Below are 20,328 nucleotides of genomic sequence, written 5' to 3' on the forward strand. Positions count from 1 at the left end.
AAGTTACAAATAAGAAAAAGATACATACCAAAAAATAAAAAAAGGCCGAGTTGTTCGACTTTTTATAGTGTATATTTTAATTCCACATTAATTTAGTTTATTTAAGTCCACATTGTTCATATTATGTTATATGCGACATAACATCAATTAGAGATATACATATGTTAGATAGATATATAATTATATATGTTAATAGTTGCACTATTGTCTTAGGTTTAGCACCTGTAAAGATAGTTGTAAGTGTGGAAATAAATAAAATAAAAAATAAAATAAAATAAATAATATTTGAAGCCAGTGGCAGCGAGCGAGCGAAGCGAGCGAGCAAGACCTTCCTGGGCAGAGCCGACTTGGATATGGTTAGGTTAGAAGACTAGCTTTAAAGGTCCCGCCTTAGTCTTCGAGGTTATTTTTTTTTTCAACAACCTAAAAAACGTAATTACACAGCAACTTTTGGGTCAAATATCCCAACTTTGGTGTCAAATATCTCGGCCATTTTTGATTTTAGAGAAAAGTTATTCCTACAAAACGGCCCCCCTTTGGCACAGTCTGACCAAATGAAACAATTGGTAGATAATAAACAACTAAGTGTATATTATGCAAACTAAAACATTCTACGACATGAAAGTTGGCATTTTGAAAATTGACATTATAAAACACAGACTAAACGTTTAGTTGATAACTGTGCGGTTGGAAAATGAAAAAAAAATCATTTGATAACTTGGGAAATGAAAATTCGGAGAAATAAAATTCCGCCAAACGTGAGTCGGAAAGTGATAATCGGCCATACCATTTTCGGCAATAAATAAGAGAACCGTGACTACGATATGCCCGCGTGCAAAAGCATCGCGAATGACGCGCTATTAGGTACCTTTACATAAAAATACAAGCTATAGAAAGTAAAATTCTCAATATTTTATGACGCTATAGTTCAATGACCACGTTTAATACGCAAGTGACATTTTTGTAAATTATCTTAATTATCGTTACATTATTGAAAATTTTTAACTCCGTTTCGATGCTTCGGAAATTCGCAAATACAGTCTACATACACCACATGAAAAATGGGAACATGATGAAATCATTAGAACATATTGCTTATCGTGAGCATTATACATACAACCTATTCTATGATAAGTAGCGAATCAAATCGTTAGACACGTTCCGTAAAGGTACATTACACGGTAATTAAGCAATTAGTCATCGTATTTATTTCTGTTTACTTAAGATTATTTCGTGACTATCAATAGTAATACAAAAATTAATGAATTTGTTTCTAAGCTTAATAGCATCGTTCGCAGACATTTCTGGTTTCACACACCATTAACAATTTTATTGTAACAGCCAATATTTTTTATCGCGATTTCGGGTTATTCCCACTAGTTACCACCAAGTTCTTACCAGTGGTAACAACTGGGAATTTTATTCCGATCTTTTACCATAGGAACTACTGGGAAAAATAATTCCCAGTAGTTACCACCAACTCGGTTTGGTGGTAACCAGTGGTAAAAGGTGGGAAAAAAATTCCCATAAGTTACCACTGGTAAGAACTTGGTGGTAACTAGTGGCAATAACCCGATCGCGCGGTATAATCAACTACAGGTAAATATTTGACTCGGGCTAGTTTATGCATATGATTATGTTAGGTATCTTGTCATGTTATGAAACAGCAGCATTGTAATTTAAAAGTTTAGGTATGAAAGCAGATGTCTGCCCACTTTCGGTTGCGAACGCCCACATTATAACGAGCGCTATTTGCGAATGCTGTACAGTCGACGGCAAATATATGTTAACATTTTCACCTTATTAGAGTATGGGACCAATACATTCCACGACTCTTTTCTTTTCGCACAGACTTTACAAAGGAGTAACCTAGCTTACTTACCTTTTAGCGTACTTCACCTTGTACTCGACAAATGTCGCATTATTATAGTTCGGTTTTATTAGAAAAAAACACGTCAAGATTGTTTACCTTTATACTAATGCTACAAAAAGGAACTATAGCCGACATGTCGGTCGCCGACAATTGTCAGCGTGGTGGGGCTCATGTCATGGGCATATTCGCATAAAATAATAATAGTATTAGGTAGATTCACTCTCTTACAAAACGCGTCTGTTACGATTAGGACAGATATGACCGCTAGGTGGCGACAGCGCGCGGCGCTGTCGCAACTTTTGGGTCAAATATCCCAACTTTGGTGTCAAATATCTCGGCCATTTTTGATTTTAGAGAAAAGTTATTCCTACAAAACGGCCCCCCTTTCGCACAGTCTGACCAAATGAAACAATTGGTAGATAATAAACAACTAAGTGTATATTATGCAAACTAAAACATTCTACGACATGAAAGTTGGCATTTTGAAAATTGACATTATAAAACACAGACTAAACGTTTAGTTGATAACTGTGCGGTTGGAAAATGAAAAAAAAACCATTTGATAACTTGGGAAATGAAAATTCGGCGAAATAAAATTCCGCCAAACGTGAGTTGGAAAGTGATAATCGGCCATACCATTTTCGGCAATAAATAAGAGAACCGTGACTACGATATGCCCGCGTGCAAAAACATCGCGAATGACGCGCTATTAGGTACCTTTACATAAAAATACAAGCTATAGAAAGTAAAATTCTCAATATTTTATGACGCTATAGTTCAATGACCACGTTTAATACGCAAGTGACATTTTTGTAAATTATCTTAATTATCGTTACATTATTGAAAATTTTTAACTCCGTTTCGATGCTTCGGAAATTCGCAAATACAGTCTACATACACCACATGAAAAATGGGAACATGATGAAATCATTAGAACATATTGCTTATCGTGAGCATTATACATACAACCTATTCTATGATAAGTAGCGAATCAAATCGTTAGACACGTTCCGTAAAGGTACATTACACGGTAATTAAGCAATTAGTCATCGTATTTATTTCTGTTTACTTAAGATTATTTCGTGACTATCAATAGTAATACAAAAATTAATGAATTTGTTTCTAAGCTTAATAGCATCGTTCGCAGACATTTCTGGTTTCACACACCATTAACAATTTTATTGTAACAGCCAATATTTTTTATCGCGATTTCGGGTTATTCCCACTAGTTACCACCAAGTTCTTACCAGTGGTAACAACTGGGAATTTTATTCCGATATTTTACCATAGGAACTACTGGGAAAAATAATTCCCAGTAGTTACCACCAACTCGGTTTGGTGGTAACCAGTGGTAAAAGGTGGGAAAAAAATTCCCATAAGTTACCACTGGTAAGAACTTGGTGGTAACTAGTGGCAATAACCCGATCGCGCGGTATAATCAACTACAGGTAAATATTTGACTCGGGCTAGTTTATGCATATGATTATGTTAGGTATCTTGTCATGTTATGAAACAGCAGCATTGTAATTTAAAAGTTTAGGTATGAAAGCAGATGTCTGCCCACTTTCGGTTGCGAACGCCCACATTATAACGAGCGCTATTTGCGAATGCTGTACAGTCGACGGCAAATATATGTTAACATTTTCACCTTATTAGAGTATGGGACCAATACATTCCACGACTCTTTTCTTTTCGCACAGACTTTACAAAGGAGTAACCTAGCTTACTTACCTTTTAGCGTACTTCACCTTGTACTCGACAAATGTCGCATTGTTATAGTTCGGTTTTATGTATTTTAGCATTAGAAAAAAACACGTCAAGATTGTTTACCTTTATACTAATGCTACAAAAAGGAACTATAGCCGACATGTCGGTCGCCGACAATTGTCAGCGTAGTGGGCCTCATGTCATGGGCATATTCGCATAAAATAATAATAGTATTAGGTAGATTCACTCTCTTACAAAACGCGTCTGTTACGATTAGGACAGATATGACCGCTAGGTGGCGACAGCGCCGCGCGGCTTATGGCCAGCCACCAAAATTGGTATGGGACGGATGTACTTGTAGCTAACTGTTGCAAAGCGACAAAATCGCGGAGTGAGCCACGCCTGCCTAGGTGTACTATAGCAGCTTGATATTCGAGCTATCTCACCAGGGTAAGGTATTCGGCCGTAGGTGACGAGCTCGGTGAGGAGGATGCCGAAGGACCACACGTCGGACTTGATGGAGAACTTGCTGTAGTTGGCGGCCTCTGGCGCGGTCCACTTGATCGGGAACCGGGCGCCTACGCGCGCCTCGTATTCATCCTCCTGTTCAACAATAATAAGGTAACGTTAAAATTACAACTCAGGTTCAGTGGTATTCACTGGTAGAGGAAATTTACAATGCGAAGACTTTTTAAAGATTTTTTTACGGGTGATCAAGTCTCGCTTTCCGGCCTTGAGCGCTGGAGGTGCGTGTGTCCGGATTTTATTCCAAAATGGTAGGTTATACGATAACCAATGGCCAAGTAGCCACAAGTCACAGTTGTAATTATGTCTTAACTACGTGTTAAAAAATAAATTATCATTAATTTTTGAGTTGTTATCAATCAAGGCAGAATATTGCATGCGTATGGCGTCGTCCTAAGTGCAAGCGAATCGAGTTGCGTTGTATTAGGACGACCCGAGCCGAATTGTACAAGTGTGAAGCACACTGAGAGAAAAATCATCACCAGGAATTAAAAAACAGTTCTGTACTGGGGGAAAAAATGAAGTTTTAGTAATAATTATGGACGTTTCACTATTTCTGTAAAGTTTACTTCTCATCCTTCGAAACCAGGTATAGCCGGTATAGGTTGACCAGAGACCTATAGAATCATTACATTTATTACACAATACAGATTGATAAATGAAATAAGTAACGAGCATATGCTTATAAGATTTCATACCATAATTAAATTGATATTTCACGCGACTGCAAAATAAATATAAAAATCACAGACTGTCATTGTTGTTCTTGCGAAACGGTTGGCCGGTGTTAAATTTCTAATTTACATTTCATACCTATTGTTGTAAGCAGGTTGACGTGTCGAGCTCCAAATATTTTATAAACACTTGTCTACTGTCAGTGTTACGAGACAAGATGAGAAGTGTATTGTTGTAATAAAACACATATTATCGACGACCGGTCTGGCCTAGTGGGTAGTGACCCTGCCTGCGAAGCCAATGGTCCTGGGTTCGAATCCCAGTAAGGGCATTTATTTGTATGATGATACAGATATTTGTTCCTGAGTCATGGTTGTTTTCTATGTATTTAAGTATTTATATATTACATATATCGTTGTCTGAGTACCCACAATACAAGCCTTCTTGAGCTTACCGTGGGGCTTAGTCAATTTGTGTAAAAATTTTCTATAATATTTATTTATTTATTATTTATTATGTGTTCTTGTAATGCAGACGGGAATTATCTTGTTCCTTTCATTGCATCTTCTTAGATCGACGGCCGTAGAACAAAATTTGTAAGAGAATAGCTCGCGACATGCTAGGTAAATTTGGCTTTTAAATCTAGCATCAAAGAATACTAATGTGTCTGTTAGACTTTGAATAAAAAAGATCTAGCCATGACAAACTTAACTATGAGAAGCGTAACAAAAAATTTGAAATCATTCACTAGTTTAGTTGATAAGAATAAAACCCGGTAACATTAACCCAACAAGCGAACAAGAGGCGATAATTTAATTAGGTTCGATTTCCTTCGGTGAACTACGTAGTGATGTTGTTTATTAAAACCGAAAACCTAAGGTGAAAACCGCATGAAAATCCGTTCCGTAGTTTTTAGTTTATCGCAAACATACAGACAGACACAGCGATGTACTTTGTTTTATAAGGTGTAGTGATTGAAGGCGAGACATAATAATATAATATATAATATTGCCTATATACGTCCCACTGCTGGGCACAGGCCTTCTCTCGAGCGCGAGAGGGCTTGGGCTATAGTCCCCACGCTAGCCCAATGCGGGTTGGGGACTTCACATACATCATTGAATTTCTTCGCAGATGCATGCAGGTTTCCTCACGATGTTTTCCTTCATCGAAAAGCGACTGGCAAATATCAAATTATATTTCGTACAGAAGTTCCGAAAAACTCATTGGTACGAGCCGGGGTTTGAACCCGCGACCTCCGGATTGCAAGTCGCACGCTCTTACCGCTAGGCCACCAGCGCTCGAGACATAATATTACTTTATAATGCAATGATGACTCATTTATATTGCTATTAATTAATACGATTGCTGTCGTTATCTCATTAGTATTCTACTCTAAATACATATAAAATTAAACCAATAGCTGTGAATGATTTTTAATTTCCTTAGTAATTTTTATCATACGAAAGTATAATTGTGAATTTCCTAGCAATATTGTGGTGTAGGAATTGGTCTCTGACGCATCTAGACGCGGTTGAGATGCGGTTTAGACCTGTTTATCACATGGAAGATCACGTGCTGTGGTGGGCAGATTTACATACAATAAAAGTACTGATGCACATGGTTCAAGCCTGGTTGCTGATTCTATTTTAATATTTTTTAAATTTATGATCTCATTTTGATACGGCCTAGAGTCGTGGCACCAAATGAGCAAGCGAAATTCCTTATGAGGCGACTCCTGGTTGCATTTCGTCAACACCAACCAGCGTGAGCCGCTAATGCTGATTGGTGCTCCCGGCCAAGGTTTTATCAAAATATGATGAACACCAAATTAGAATGTGTCTCCTAGTAATGGAAATACATAGTACTTCTAATTAGATACTCGTCTGATAAACGTGTATCAATGGATGTAAGTAACGTGCAAGTTGCCTAACCTAAAACACCTAGATGCTGAGACTGTTAATTGAAATAGACAATCAATAGTAAAGTTGCTTCCCTTTTGCCTTTACTTCCTTCATATCTTGACTAGTATTGAGGGCCTACTGGGTAAATCGAATGTACAAGAGCGATAGAGAGGCAGATAACGAAATTTCGATATTCGCGGTACGCCTTCTGGGTCTCGGGACTTTCGGAAGTCAATCTCGCAAAGTAATTACACTGTAATTACTCTAATTTATGCCCTTAGTTCCAACAAACTAGCGGTAAACACGCGATGATTCACGACCAATAAGCACGTAAAGCCACTTAGCTTTATCTCGGCCAGAAATAGGTTGGCGACATAAAGATGAATGAAGTTTGTATCGGAACGTGTGACATCACTGCACACTTGAACTTTAACGATGAATGGAACGTGTCACGTTGTTCATGTTCATTATATGACCACAGATAGGCGATTTGCTGCGAACGAGCGAGTTTTCCCAGCGTTCTAGTGTTTTGAAATTAAACGATTATGAACATGGATTTTTCCATTTCCTGTATTCTGGGAAAAAAACGTAAACATTAAATGGACATAATAGGATCTTGTTAAATGTAAATATTAATCATTTAAATAATAGTTCTCAGTGGAACTAAATTAGTTCGTTTTGTTATGTATTTACACACAATGATTGTTCTAATAGACAATTACGGATGGCATTAAATGTTGTCCATGAAATCATAGCAACGAGCACATTTGCATTTCCTTACATGAAAATGTAGATTATAATTTAGTCACGCTGTCTTGAAATGACATACACAAACACAATAGAGAAAGATCGTCAACTGTCAAACTGTCTGTTGTGTTATGTCATTATGTTCTCTAAAATATTACTGAGCATAACCTGAGTGATTTATAAGTATGCTGCATACTAACATGTGTCATGCCGACGTATGAGCTTCTGCTCGCAAGTCAAGTCTAGCACTTTTACGATGATTTAAATCGGCGGTCTGCAACCTTTTAGCAGCCAAGGGTCACATAGTAGTTAACGAAGTGAACGCGGGCCGCACTTTGTTAATATTTATGACGTTATCAGACATTGTTGTTTGTCAATATTACACACAGAATAACCAGGGAGGCTCGCAGGCCGCCTGTTGCCGACCGCTGATTTAAATCATTTACATTAAGGTAGACGCTGCGCGGACTGTGAACGCGCCCTAAGTATGCTTGTATGATGTCTATTAAAGTTAGGCTATTCAAGCACCACATGCCAACGTCACATCAATCAGTTATGTGCTAAGTACTAACATGATTCACGGACTGTGTTCCTTAGAAAATGAATATGTATATTCAGAATTGGGTCGGTTTGACAGGTTCTTTGAATGTAACAAGTTCATGTCCGTTCAACGTTTGCCAAGGCTCTAGGTATGTATTTGTTTGCTATAAAGTTAATTTGTACACGTCAGATCAAAATGAACCGTTATTTATAGATGATTGCGGGTGACTGAACGTTATAATATTACGATGTCACGATAGACTCTGGACAGAGTCCATCATTTGTTTCTACTTAACAAGACTCTAAATGAATACTGAACACTAAGATGCGATCTTTGGACAAAGGCATCGAATAAAGTAATTGTTGTAGTAATAATTATTGTCAACAGCATTGGGTAATTGTTGTAGTAATAATGAATCCACGAGCACGGGTACAGGGATTTTTTTTCAGGACAATATAAAGTGGATTAAACTGGACATAAGAATGGAATGAATGGTCTACAATTTATTGAATTTTACTGCACGAAATATAAATCTAACGCAATGAGAAAATCTATGTTCATACGTTTAGATATCATTTTTAGATTTTTGGAGTATTTGTCAGACGACTCTTAGTAGAAATGACGTGGTAATTGGTAGCACATCGAGTAAAGTATCTATCTGTTTTAGAATGAGTTAAGTTAATTTCGGCGAGATCTCTGTGAATGTAGTTCTAGGACTCGCGGTACGCCATGCTGACTATCTGGGTCTTCTTTTACCTGACTCGTTTTATCCCTTGTCTGTCTTTATCTATTTGCGTTGTGTTGATCATATTATAAAACTTATTTTACCTTGATTAGCCTGGCGAGGCCGAAGTCGGCGATCTTGACGATGTTGGCGTCGGCGACGAGCACGTTCCTGGCGGCGAGATCTCTGTGGATGTAGTTCTGGGACTCGAGGTACGCCATGCCGGCCGCTATCTGCGCCGCCATGTCGATCAGCTGTTGCAGCTTCAGACCGCGGCCTTTGCCTGAAAGAAATCATAAATCGTTTAACCTTGTTGTGACTGCTATTGATTAGCCCAAAAACGAGCAGGTAAGATTTAACTGCGCAACAAAAATATGCGAGGAAAACGTGCTTTTAATACATTATCTGTTGTTTCGTTAGATTGGTCTATTTTTATGACGTGTACAAGAAACTTGTCACAGCAAATGATATTTAAATGTCTCTGACAAAAAAGGGCCCAAGTCGTTGACAAACTCACTATCCCTATCCCTGCCTATCCGTTTTTACCAATTTACCAACTATTCTTTAAGTTTTATTATGTTTGCATATATCTTTCTTTGTTTTTATCAATAAAAAATGTCTTATTATTCGATATATAGGTATATAGTACATATTTGAAGAAAAACATCATATGAATATTCGTACAGTTGCGTGCTACATAAGTGGCGTGCAGCCACACCCACAACTTCGACTGCGTTTAAATATTCTTTAATGACGACGGTAATATTGCACCCCCAGCTAATGTAATTTTCAGTATTTTCACATAACTGCCCCTACAATTTTCTGACCAAGACAAAAATTAGGTCATAATATAAAGAGATAAAATGTAAGAAGAGGCACCGTACTGTATAAGTAGTAGATACTGCTTATTTTTCTCACAATAAGAAACGAATTTAAATAACGTAGGTAATTAAAAATAATAATTAAAAATTAATCAGTTAAACGCGTTACGGCTGTGTGACGCGCCAGTCTTCTTTATCAGTCGTTTAAATACATAAATACGCGCTAAATTCGGACAGATAAATAAATTTAAAAACAACGATAAGAGAATTCATGCATCCTACTTAACATAAATAACACTACTACTGGAAACCCTTGTATTTTTGTTCAGTAGCGCGGTTGCTGATATCCAGTGTTAATTATGTATTATCAAAGTAGATGCGAATACTATCACTGTACTTATCTTATCTAGTACCCAGATCAAAATCTATTTTAGCAACATTTTGATTCATCAAGCACTTTATAATCAAAGTTAAGTTGGCACCGCAGCTGTTTTCGGAACACAATATCTGTTTTAACCTCGAACACTTTTGTTTTCTCGCAGACACTGCCGATCTAGGCAATGCTAACAGATACCAATAGTTATGTAAATTGTGCCGTGCAATCTGCGAAACGTAAAAGTGGAACGAAAACATTGTCGCTGCGTTATTACAGAAACTCCTATCAAACTCGTGCCTAAATCCGAAATATTGTTTAGACAAACGTGTCATGGTACCTATAGTAATGTTATGCTCGCAAACTACCATTACTAGGTATTGTGACAGCTGCAGAAAACCATTATGATAATACTAATTTCAAACACAATGCTTTTGAAAATTGTGCTAAAATAATAAAACTAGCCAATAATAACGAAACAAATACGGCAACTTATAGTCTATATTTCGAATAAACGCGTGGTTCCGAAGGTTAGCTGAATTCGTACAGTCGGAGCGCCCAAGGTGGTCACAAATATCTAAGCACGCCTCTATTATCAAGGCGCTAGAGTGCGTGTTCAGATATTGTGAACACCTTGGCCGCTCCGATATATCTGATGGCGATTGTACGTAAGGCCTTACCTTGAAGGTAGTCGAGTAGAGATCCATTCTTCATTAGCTCAGTGATGATATAAATGGGTTCCTCCAGCGTGCAGACCGCATAGAGCTGAATGAGTTTGCTATGCCGCAGCTTCTTCATGATCTGCGCCTCAGCCAGGAAGTCCTTAGGGTCCATGGTGCCGGACTTGAGGGTCTTGATGGCGACAGGGGTGGTGTTGTTCCACAGGCCCTCCCACACTTCGCCGAACTGGCCGTGGCCGAGCTTCCGGACGAACTTGAGGGAGGAACGGTCGATCTCCCATTGGTCGCGTGTTCGGTGAGAAAGTCCCTCCGTTACTGGTTTTTCAACCTGTAAACAATGGAGCGTTTTTCATAAATTAACTTAAGTATTCATTGTTATATAATAATATGACAGAGTTGGTTTTACTTGGCAGACAACATGTGGCGGATTGATTTATTATGATGTATGGTCAGGTACTCGGTTATCAGATCGAAAATTAAGATCTATTGATTACCTACCCAAGACATTTTATGCACATTATTTTAGTTTTCTTTTTGCACAGTCGGAGTCCGTTATTTCAAAATTAGCTTTCATGTATGTAGACCTTTTTATAAGGATAAGTTTGTTGAAATGAAAGTTTATCAGTTCCCTATATTATGTATCCCACGTCTGCCCAGTACCTATAAGGAGCATTCCATGATATTGTCTACCGTTGTCCCGTACAAACGCGAAGTTTCTGAAGATTTAAAGGTATAAGAGTTTCCTTTTCTATGACAAATGGTCAAAAACATGAACAGAAAAATAATCGCCTGCTTTAAATGCCGAGAAAAAAGTCGCAACACAAGAAATACAATGCGTTTATACGGGACAGCCCGTGGAATGCTCCATAACGTAAAACGTACATCACGTGCAGAGGATCGACTATCGCCTTTAAAATGTGGTTGATATCTACTACCGGCCTTTAATCAGGCACATACACGAAATAGCTGACACAACACAATAGCGGGTCCTGTTAGTCTAAACGTAGCAGTTTTAGTAGCAATTAAGTACTAACACGACGAAAGTTTGGAAAACTGATTGTGATTGGACACACCGAAGGCAGGAGATCACGCGGTCGTTCACCAATAAGATGGACCGATCAAGTTAAAGACTCGTCATCCTCTGCTTTCTACACGGTCGTCAGAGACGCGTTGGACAGAAACCGGTGGAGACAGATCATCCGCTCCAGATGCAACCCTGATACTGACCACGATCCTCAGACATGAGGGACCGGCCAAAGAGAGAAGTACTAACATGTTTAGTTAGGTACTATTAGAGTTCAACCACACCGAGTTGAATAAATTAGTCAGAGGGCAATAACAATAGTAAAGGTAGTAAAAGCTCTGACAATTATTAAATGAGATAAGCTGATGTCACTTGCACTATTGATAGTGTGAGAGTGTGACGCATTGTAGTTGTAGTGCAATTTAATTTGATTTATAGCTGCATTGTGATGAGGAACGCGTATTTTTCCAATTTTCTTTGGTTATAGGTTATAGCCTAAGTACTTAGTAAATAGATAGCTGGAAGTTTCTAAGGTGCCCGAATGTTACTTAAGATTTCTTCCATCAATTCGAACATCTTGAAAATACTAACAAGTAACAACACGATAATTTATAACAGATTAGTTATAATGTTAATATTTGACATATTTAATTAGTACAATCTCAATGACAAATAAGACATAAAAGGGAAGAGATAAATCAACGGCAATCATCAACCAACCAACTTGGGAACTTGGGAACCAGTGATACAGAAGTTAAAGCCAAAGGATCTATCTTCGGACGGGTGCGTGGATATTGTGAGTGTTGCGTGTCGGACTATTGACAATAAATTAACATTATGTGTGGTGGGTGGTTTGAAAATGTGATGTCTACCCAAAACTTTTCCATACACTTTTCGTCGGGTAGATGCACAAATCTCTGTTTTGTCTCTCTGGGACATCAGTTAGCCGCGACCACGACCAGTGAAACCTGTGTCGAAACGTCGGTAAATCAAGGTAATTGAATATAATTCGCGTTAGACCCGTCAATAATGTGAGTTAATATGTAATCATCAACAGGACAGCGGTTTGGAAGAATGGCCTAAGTAGGTACAAGCGGTCCTGTAACTCTAGAAGTGGAGGCACTTTTTAATTCACGCCACGTTGTAACGTGAAACCAGGTGGGCAGCGACCGCGACGCTCTGTCTGTTTGCCCGTCACGCACAACTATACATTGACAGACAACGTTTATCAGTCTTTGATATAATATTAAATCGGTAGCGTACCGGTTATACGTGCACTTTGCACTACCAGTTACTCGAGTTAATGAATAGTTTAACTTGAGATGAGACCCTTTTGAGTGGTCGACTTTCGCGAGAGAATTAGTCTAATGGCTCCTTTACACGAGGGGCCAACGCCGGCCACTCCAAGGGACGCATTTATGCGTTAGAGGGAGTAAGTGATATTGCTATCTCATTCTACCGCATATATAGCTGCGTCCCTTGGAGCGGCGCCGTTGGCCCATCGTGTAGAGGATCCATAATCTTTCACATTATTACTAAAAAAAATATTTACAAAAGGTGAAACGAATCAAATCACAATCAACATGTACCTACCTAAGTTCCTTTCAGTCATGTCAATCTGCACGAAATTTAGTTTTAATATACACTTACAGAGATTTTGATTCACTTTTTGTTTTTGGGGTGCCACTCCTCCACAAGCCCGAAAGTCGATGAGGGTATTAGGATGGTCATGTGTCAGTCTTGCCCAAAACTGTAGGACCGATATGGGCGCTGATGGCATGCTCGAAAAAAGCCATGATTAACACAGACAAAACATCCTCCAGACTTAGCATAGTCGCGCTACCCCCTCTGCCTCGCATACGGTAATTTTACTCCATGTTCGAGTCGAAAGTGTCTTTGTGTGACGTCCGTGTCTTTGAACGGACCAATCACGGCACGAGACCTCGCTCACCTCGTCCCGCGCCCCCCCGCATTTTTGGCATCATCGGTCGCATGAAATAATTGCTCTAAACTCGGTCTAGAGGATTCCTAGTCTATGATGATATTGATGATTAACAATGGACGATGCCAGGCTGATTTTAGATTTATGATTTGGGATTAAGATATAGATCTCTTTAAAATTTGGTTTCTTACTGTCTTAAAAGGAATAACATCTAAATGAAGTCTCCTTCTTTTATGCAGTTAGACATAATAACTATCTAAACCACAGATCGCTATTTCAGTTTACATATTGCATCTATACCCTATATCTACAACGTTTCTATCTCAATCGTATTCATATCTCTCATAGTCATTAAAATCACTTTTATCCATTTAGACACGCTAAGTAACGAGACCTAAATGTTTTACATACATATGGCCAGTGTTGAGTTGACGTAATCCACCGCCGAGTTTGTTGCATAAAGTACGAATTGTTATACAATACATCATATTGGACCTAGTCTGGCTGTGAGAAAATGTCGAAGTTTAGACTAGTCTGGTGAGGGGTCGGCAAACGAGCCAGCGTAGTAGGTAAAATAAATAAACACATAGGGGTCATCCATTAATTACATCACACGTTTAGGGGGAGGGAGGGGGTCAAGAAAATGTGACATATTGTGACATGGGGGAGGGGGAAACACAAACTTTGTGACGTCACTTTAACTTCATCAGTAACCGAAAATTTATTTAAATTATTTTATTCGCTGTACATTTAAATAACAAGTTTTTAAAACGATAATCGTTTATAGTCGTTTAATTTTTTTTCCTAAGCAGTTTTGGGTTATAAAATTACTGATATTTATATCGTCAAAAATATTTTGATAAATTATTAATAATACCTACTTAGGTACTTACTTAATTCAATTTGGCGATTTCGTAGAAAAAATGTGACGTCACACTAGGGGGGAGGGGTTTGCCAAATGTGACCAAGTGTGACAAGGAGGGGGGGAGGGGTCAAAAAACCTAGAAATTTGTGTGACGTAATTAATGGATGACCCCATAGGTATTGATTTGACTGGTCTCAATTTTCATTTTGGAAACAGCCGTTCTCGAGTCGTGGTTTGCCCTGGCTTAGCTAGTGCAGTAGTTCATTTGAAGTTTTACAATTGCATTTCTTCGTCACGAACGAAAACTTTGATCAATATGATCCAAACTTACACAAACAAAATACTTACTACTACTACTACTACTACTACTTACTATACTTAGTACTTATACAAATAAAATATAAGCATAGCATTAAGTATAATACGGTGGTAATTCTTTTTTTATATATCATCATCATTGGCCTTTACGTCTATTGCAGACGATTTATGGTGTAACATACATTACACCGCCTGGGACGGAATTAAGGAAACGCAGGGATGCCCAGCACCTGCATTACCCTCTCGGCTTCACTGTCTTATGCCACAGGAAAGGCGAGCCAATACGTGTGGAGACAGGTCAGCTGCAGGAATCTGCCGCATATTTCAGGTTGGACCCCACTCGCGCCTTACGGAAACTCCATTCCTGGTTTTATTTTGGAGTATCCTTCTCCTAGATGGATTGCAAAACAATGCTAAGAGGACCATCTCCCCTGTGACGAAATAGCTTCTTACTTCGTTTGTGGACTTAGTCGCCTCGTACGACACCCTATCCTATGTGAAGGTTGGCGCTATTCTAAAGCCGGCCACCACACATATATATAGGTATACTACAATCGTTTTTGTTATTGAAACAAATATAAATGTCGTTAAACTGGCACTACCAGGAACCGGCGCGAGTGAGTCGTAATAGTGTTTATTTTACTGTGAGATACATAATGTAGCATTTTCCGCACATTTACGGGTAAAACGACTGGCTCAATAATAATGATAGGTAAATTAGTAAAATACACCAGTGACTCAATGCATCAACCTTATAAATAGTGATTGATTTTATTTTCTACTCGTAGATATTTGGGTAAGTACCCTACAATTTATAGTTAGAAGTAGTACAGCTGACGTCAAAGATATGTTTACATTTTTTGCCTTATTACAAAGGAGTAAGGTGTAAAAGTGTAAACAATTAAACATATCTTTGACGTCGACTGTACCTAGTAGTTATTAAGCAATTAATAAAGTTTCCGATTATAACACGGTTTTTAAAATTAGAACTATGAGACACCCTTCATTAGACAAAATTACACACTATTGTTGAGAAAAGTTAATAGAATGAACAATGTGTTCATAACGATATATTATGTACGTCACATGATGGCATAAATGCGTTTTATGGTAGGTACATTTATTGTTAATTTTATCGTCGTCATAAACATCGAACGTACAAATCTTATGATTTTATTGTTAATATATAAGTATACAAATGGATGTATAATACCTACATTAACAACAGTGGAATGACTAGTAGTACTAAAAACACTAAGTTTTATATTACTTGGGTAATAATAAAATTTATAAAATAAAATAATCAAAATATTTTGCTTAATATACCAATCCAACTTCACAGACAAGATAACAATTGATTAAGTTAACCGTGACATTTAACAATTTATAACATGGCGATAATATATAACTTCCTCACAATAAAACACACAATACCCAATGCTTAAAACTGAAAATGATATCATAAATTTAATCACAACTAAGATTCTCTTGACAGAAATAGAAATCCAAACAGCTTAATCTATCCGGAACGAATTAAGAAAATAGGTTTTTATTTTTACGTTTAAAAATAGCTTTTATCATTTGCGGTGGGCAATAGATTAAACGCTGGTCCACTAATTGTTTAATAGTTATATGACATCGAGAATACGGCGAAGTAACCATTTGTTAATTGTAACAACAATACGGAATTTTCGGATTGGTGCGGTTTGTGCCCACAATAAATTCGATATTAATTATTCATCGTTCAAATAGTGGTAGACGGGCAGACAGACATGTTTAATAATACTTCATCAAATAATACAAATACAAGCGAGCCTACGTCTGTTATGTTATGTATGACTCATCAGGCAAGTTACTAAACTTATCAAACATATCCAAAATAAATCAATCCGACTGTGTATTGATACTGTTAAAATTTATAAGGTTCTCGAATGTCGTTGTTCTTTCGAACTACCATACATTAAGGGATTATTCAGTATATTTTCATAAAATCATTATGTCGGTGGTTACTTGATGTTTAATAAACATCTTTTTTTATTAAAACCAGTTAAAGACTTCAAACTTAAAATGCAACCTTGGGCTCAATCGAAAGGCAGAATAAACGGCAATGACAATGGGATTGGTCGAGGGCTGAGGTCAAAGACACATTATCGACCAATCTTATCGAACGGTTAATGCAGATTGTACAAACGCGTAAATAAATACATATGCAATTTTATCCAAGGTTCTTATACGCTTGAATTGTATGCGAGGATGCACGTTGAAGGAAAATATTGTAATTGTAATTGATGTTCTTTGTTTTTATTATTTTCTATTATGAGGGATTATCGAGGCTTTGTATTATAAATGAATTTCTTGTCGCTACAACATTGCACGCAAAAATATAAATATTTTTGGAATTCACCTGAACTAAGGTTTTTTGACGTAAGTATGAGCAGTTACAAGATTATGAAGAATAGGCTAAGGGACAAACCAAAATAATTTTATTATCTGTTTTTATGCAATTGCGATTTGAGCGTTTAATTGTAATTCATCGTTTTAAATTAACTTCTACACAACACATTCACAATCTTAACAAAAGTTTATATGACTAACAAATTAAAAATATGTACGTCTCATATAAGTATACATATTTCCAAATATGAAGTATTTTCATGTTGACAAATAAAGAATTGTAGAAACAATAGTTAGAAAGAGCGGTGGCCACAAGGCGAGCGTTCGGTTGCGTAGACGCAGCGTGCGTGACGAAAGCGGGGCCATCTCGGCCTTGCGACGGCCGGCAGAAACTGGAGCGATATTTTCATGAACGTTCGCGATTTTCCTGCGGCTTTGCGAAAATGTTTGGCATTCATGAATCTGACGTCGATAGATTTTTTTATGTCATATAAAAAACTTAGGTAGTTTTCTGTCTATAGATATTTGATACACATACGCTATCAGCCTACAAGAAATCAAATTCAGTATTGACGTGGTAAGGCTCCACTGTTTTGTATTTTCGTTCTTTGTATTTTTGTATCTTTTGGGAGGATTCCAGGCCCTCCTAAAATCTCTTCACTGCATATTTACTCAAAAAGATCTTATGGATCTGAATACGTAACTGGCAAAACCCATGTCATATTTATTATATCTATTAGTGTGCATGTTGCAAATTTATGCATTACGCAGGCGTAGGCGCAATGCAATATTACTAAAAGAAGCGACAAGTGATGTAAATGATAGAACAAGAGGTCGATTAAAGCTGGCCACTGTTAACACATCACGTAATAACTCCGTATGTGTTTGAGATGAGATATATAATTTAAATAATGACCAAATACCTAATTTAGAAACTGACCACTGTTTTTTTATAACAACATACCTACGGTTGGTGAGGAGCTAATGGCTTTAGATCGACAGATGTATTAAAGAAATCATCGATTACATTCCATTCAAGGTTGTGTTATGCATACTGTTGAATCCCAACTAACATTAGGCGCTAAATTTAAGGGTTAGAAGAGATTTATATAAGCGCCTATTTACTCTTTAGGTGTTGCTAGTGCTCTAAAAATAGGAGTTATAGCCGGCTATAACCCCGTTTTAACCCCGGATTGGGCACAAATTTTATCACCATAAGATTTATAACAGTGCTACAGTAGGGTTAGCGGATAAAAAAAGAGACATAAGAGTGGTATAGTGGAGCTACAATAGTGTTAATTAATTCTTTAGGAGCTATATGGGTTGCATATAGGTGACTACAAACTGTTGTAGTAGAAGAGCGCTAAAGTAGTGCTGTGATAGCGTTGATTAACAACTTAGGATTTAAAAGGGTGCCAAATAAGCGACTACTAACTGTTTGAGTAGTAGTGTAGAGCTATATAGATGATACTTTCAGCTTTAGATGGTATTAGCATTTAAAGTCAATATTTGTAACACTCAAGAAGATAATTGCACATTTTTTCCTTAGCCCTGCCTGCTTTGGTTGCAGATGTTTCCATTTTGTATTATTATTTGTAAGCTTGCACTGTGACAGCTTGAAGTGAAATGTAATGGCGGATAATTAAAAGCAAATAATTATTTTAGTTCACTGATGCCGGTGTTATTTGCGGATTTATGATGGCGAAATTAATTACACTGTCAATAACTATATGTATTACTATCAAAATTTTAAAGGGCCTCTGATCCTTTGCATATTTATCTGAATATAATATTTTTTTAAATTGTGGTCCACCGTATTTAATTTTCGGTAAATTACACAATATACGTGAAGTTCGGTTTTAAATACAACAATACTAATATTATGTCTATATTGAGTAAAAGTATCGATTTTTATTAAGTATTTACGTTCTAATTAACAGTTTTTGTTTTGCTTATTGATTCATCGGTCATATTAACATGGCGCTATAGGCTTAGGTTGTAAGTAAGACTCTAATAACACTATAAGATGTACTAAGGTATTGAATAACGCCCGTCTGCGACTACATGATCTATAAAAGTGACTCATAACTTCTTTTTTCGACTGTAAGTGAGACAAGAGAGTTAAGAAGCGATTGCGAGTAACGGAGCTATAAAAGAGTTTTTATCGCCTGTTTAGAACCTTAAGTGAAAATTGCAGCTGCTTATTACTCATATAGATGTTAAGGTGGTAGAATTCACTTTGAGCTATATCACTAGCTGCTTAAGATCCATTATAGCGGCCAAAACGGCTACTGTGGATCTTAAAGCTATACATGGACCTCTTAAAGACCTTGATGTCACCAGAGCCTGTAAGCTTAGAGTATATAGCTATTCTACAGCCGTTATATGTCTTTAGGTGATAAAATAAGTGCTAAGTGTCGCCTAATTGTTTGTTGGGATATCACGTATCATCTCGGTTTAGTTACAGTAGATTTAGAAAAATAAGTAGATGCTCGTCCAAAAACAATTAAAGTCCGATAAACCGAGCCACAAGAACTTGAATATAATCGATACCGTTGGTAAAAGTGGAGGAAACCCTTTCCGACTACAGTACCTTTAATTAAGCGAATGGTCATTAGTGGCTAAGATCAATTACGTACATACTTACATAGTGTAAATCTGTTGACGGATATTCGATTGCGCAACATAGGATAATTAGGAAGGAATTCATAAAGATTAATAGTTTAATCGGTGTGACGCAGTAATAGTAATGTAATGTTGCATTGTATTGGAATTCGCACGTGTTATTCATAACGTTACGCGAGTGATCACGTAGGAAAAAGTTCAAGGAGCTTGGAACATTGGCTAATAGTTAATATGTTAGTAACTGGAGCTTTATGACATGCATGACATTCTAGACTGCGATGTGTAACCCAGGCCTGGAATAATGCAAGGTCAAACAAAAGCTTGTGTTAGCACTCGAGTTAAATATCACACACGGGGTCCTTCGGTTAATTAAAAGAATCCTGCGCATGTTTCATAACCTGGCAATATTTCTTCCCACATACAAAGGTGTCTATCGAACATCATACATTTTATGCTCATCCTGATATTGCATTTCGTAATTTATGACTTTACGAAAATAAAAAAATAGATACTTATGAAGAATTATGTTTTTATCGGTGACAAGACCTTGTGTGTCAGCTCAATTACGATTATAATTATTATGGTATTTA

General features: G+C 37.2%; 1 protein-coding gene and 1 long non-coding RNA gene across 3 annotated transcripts in view; one reads left to right on the plus strand and one right to left on the minus strand.

Moving 5' to 3' along the window:
- LOC134671955 (uncharacterized) overlaps positions 1-20,328 on the plus strand; it is a 346,096-nt gene that overhangs the window by 42,803 nt on the left and 282,965 nt on the right. The window lies entirely within an intron of this gene.
- LOC134671934 (tyrosine-protein kinase Src42A) overlaps positions 1-20,328 on the minus strand; it is a 107,631-nt gene that overhangs the window by 6,242 nt on the left and 81,061 nt on the right. For both annotated transcript variants that reach the window (XM_063529805.1, XM_063529804.1), the window contains exons 4-6: positions 10,571-10,898; positions 8,801-8,979; positions 4,027-4,183 (exon numbers count right to left, since the gene is read on the minus strand). In XM_063529805.1, the coding sequence (XP_063385875.1) occupies positions 4,027-4,183; positions 8,801-8,979; positions 10,571-10,898 (664 nt within the window). The remainder of the gene's footprint in view (positions 1-4,026; positions 4,184-8,800; positions 8,980-10,570; positions 10,899-20,328) is intronic.

This window comes from Cydia fagiglandana, chromosome 16 (assembly GCF_963556715.1).
Source record: "Cydia fagiglandana chromosome 16, ilCydFagi1.1, whole genome shotgun sequence".
Taxonomy (NCBI): domain Eukaryota; kingdom Metazoa; phylum Arthropoda; class Insecta; order Lepidoptera; family Tortricidae; genus Cydia; species Cydia fagiglandana.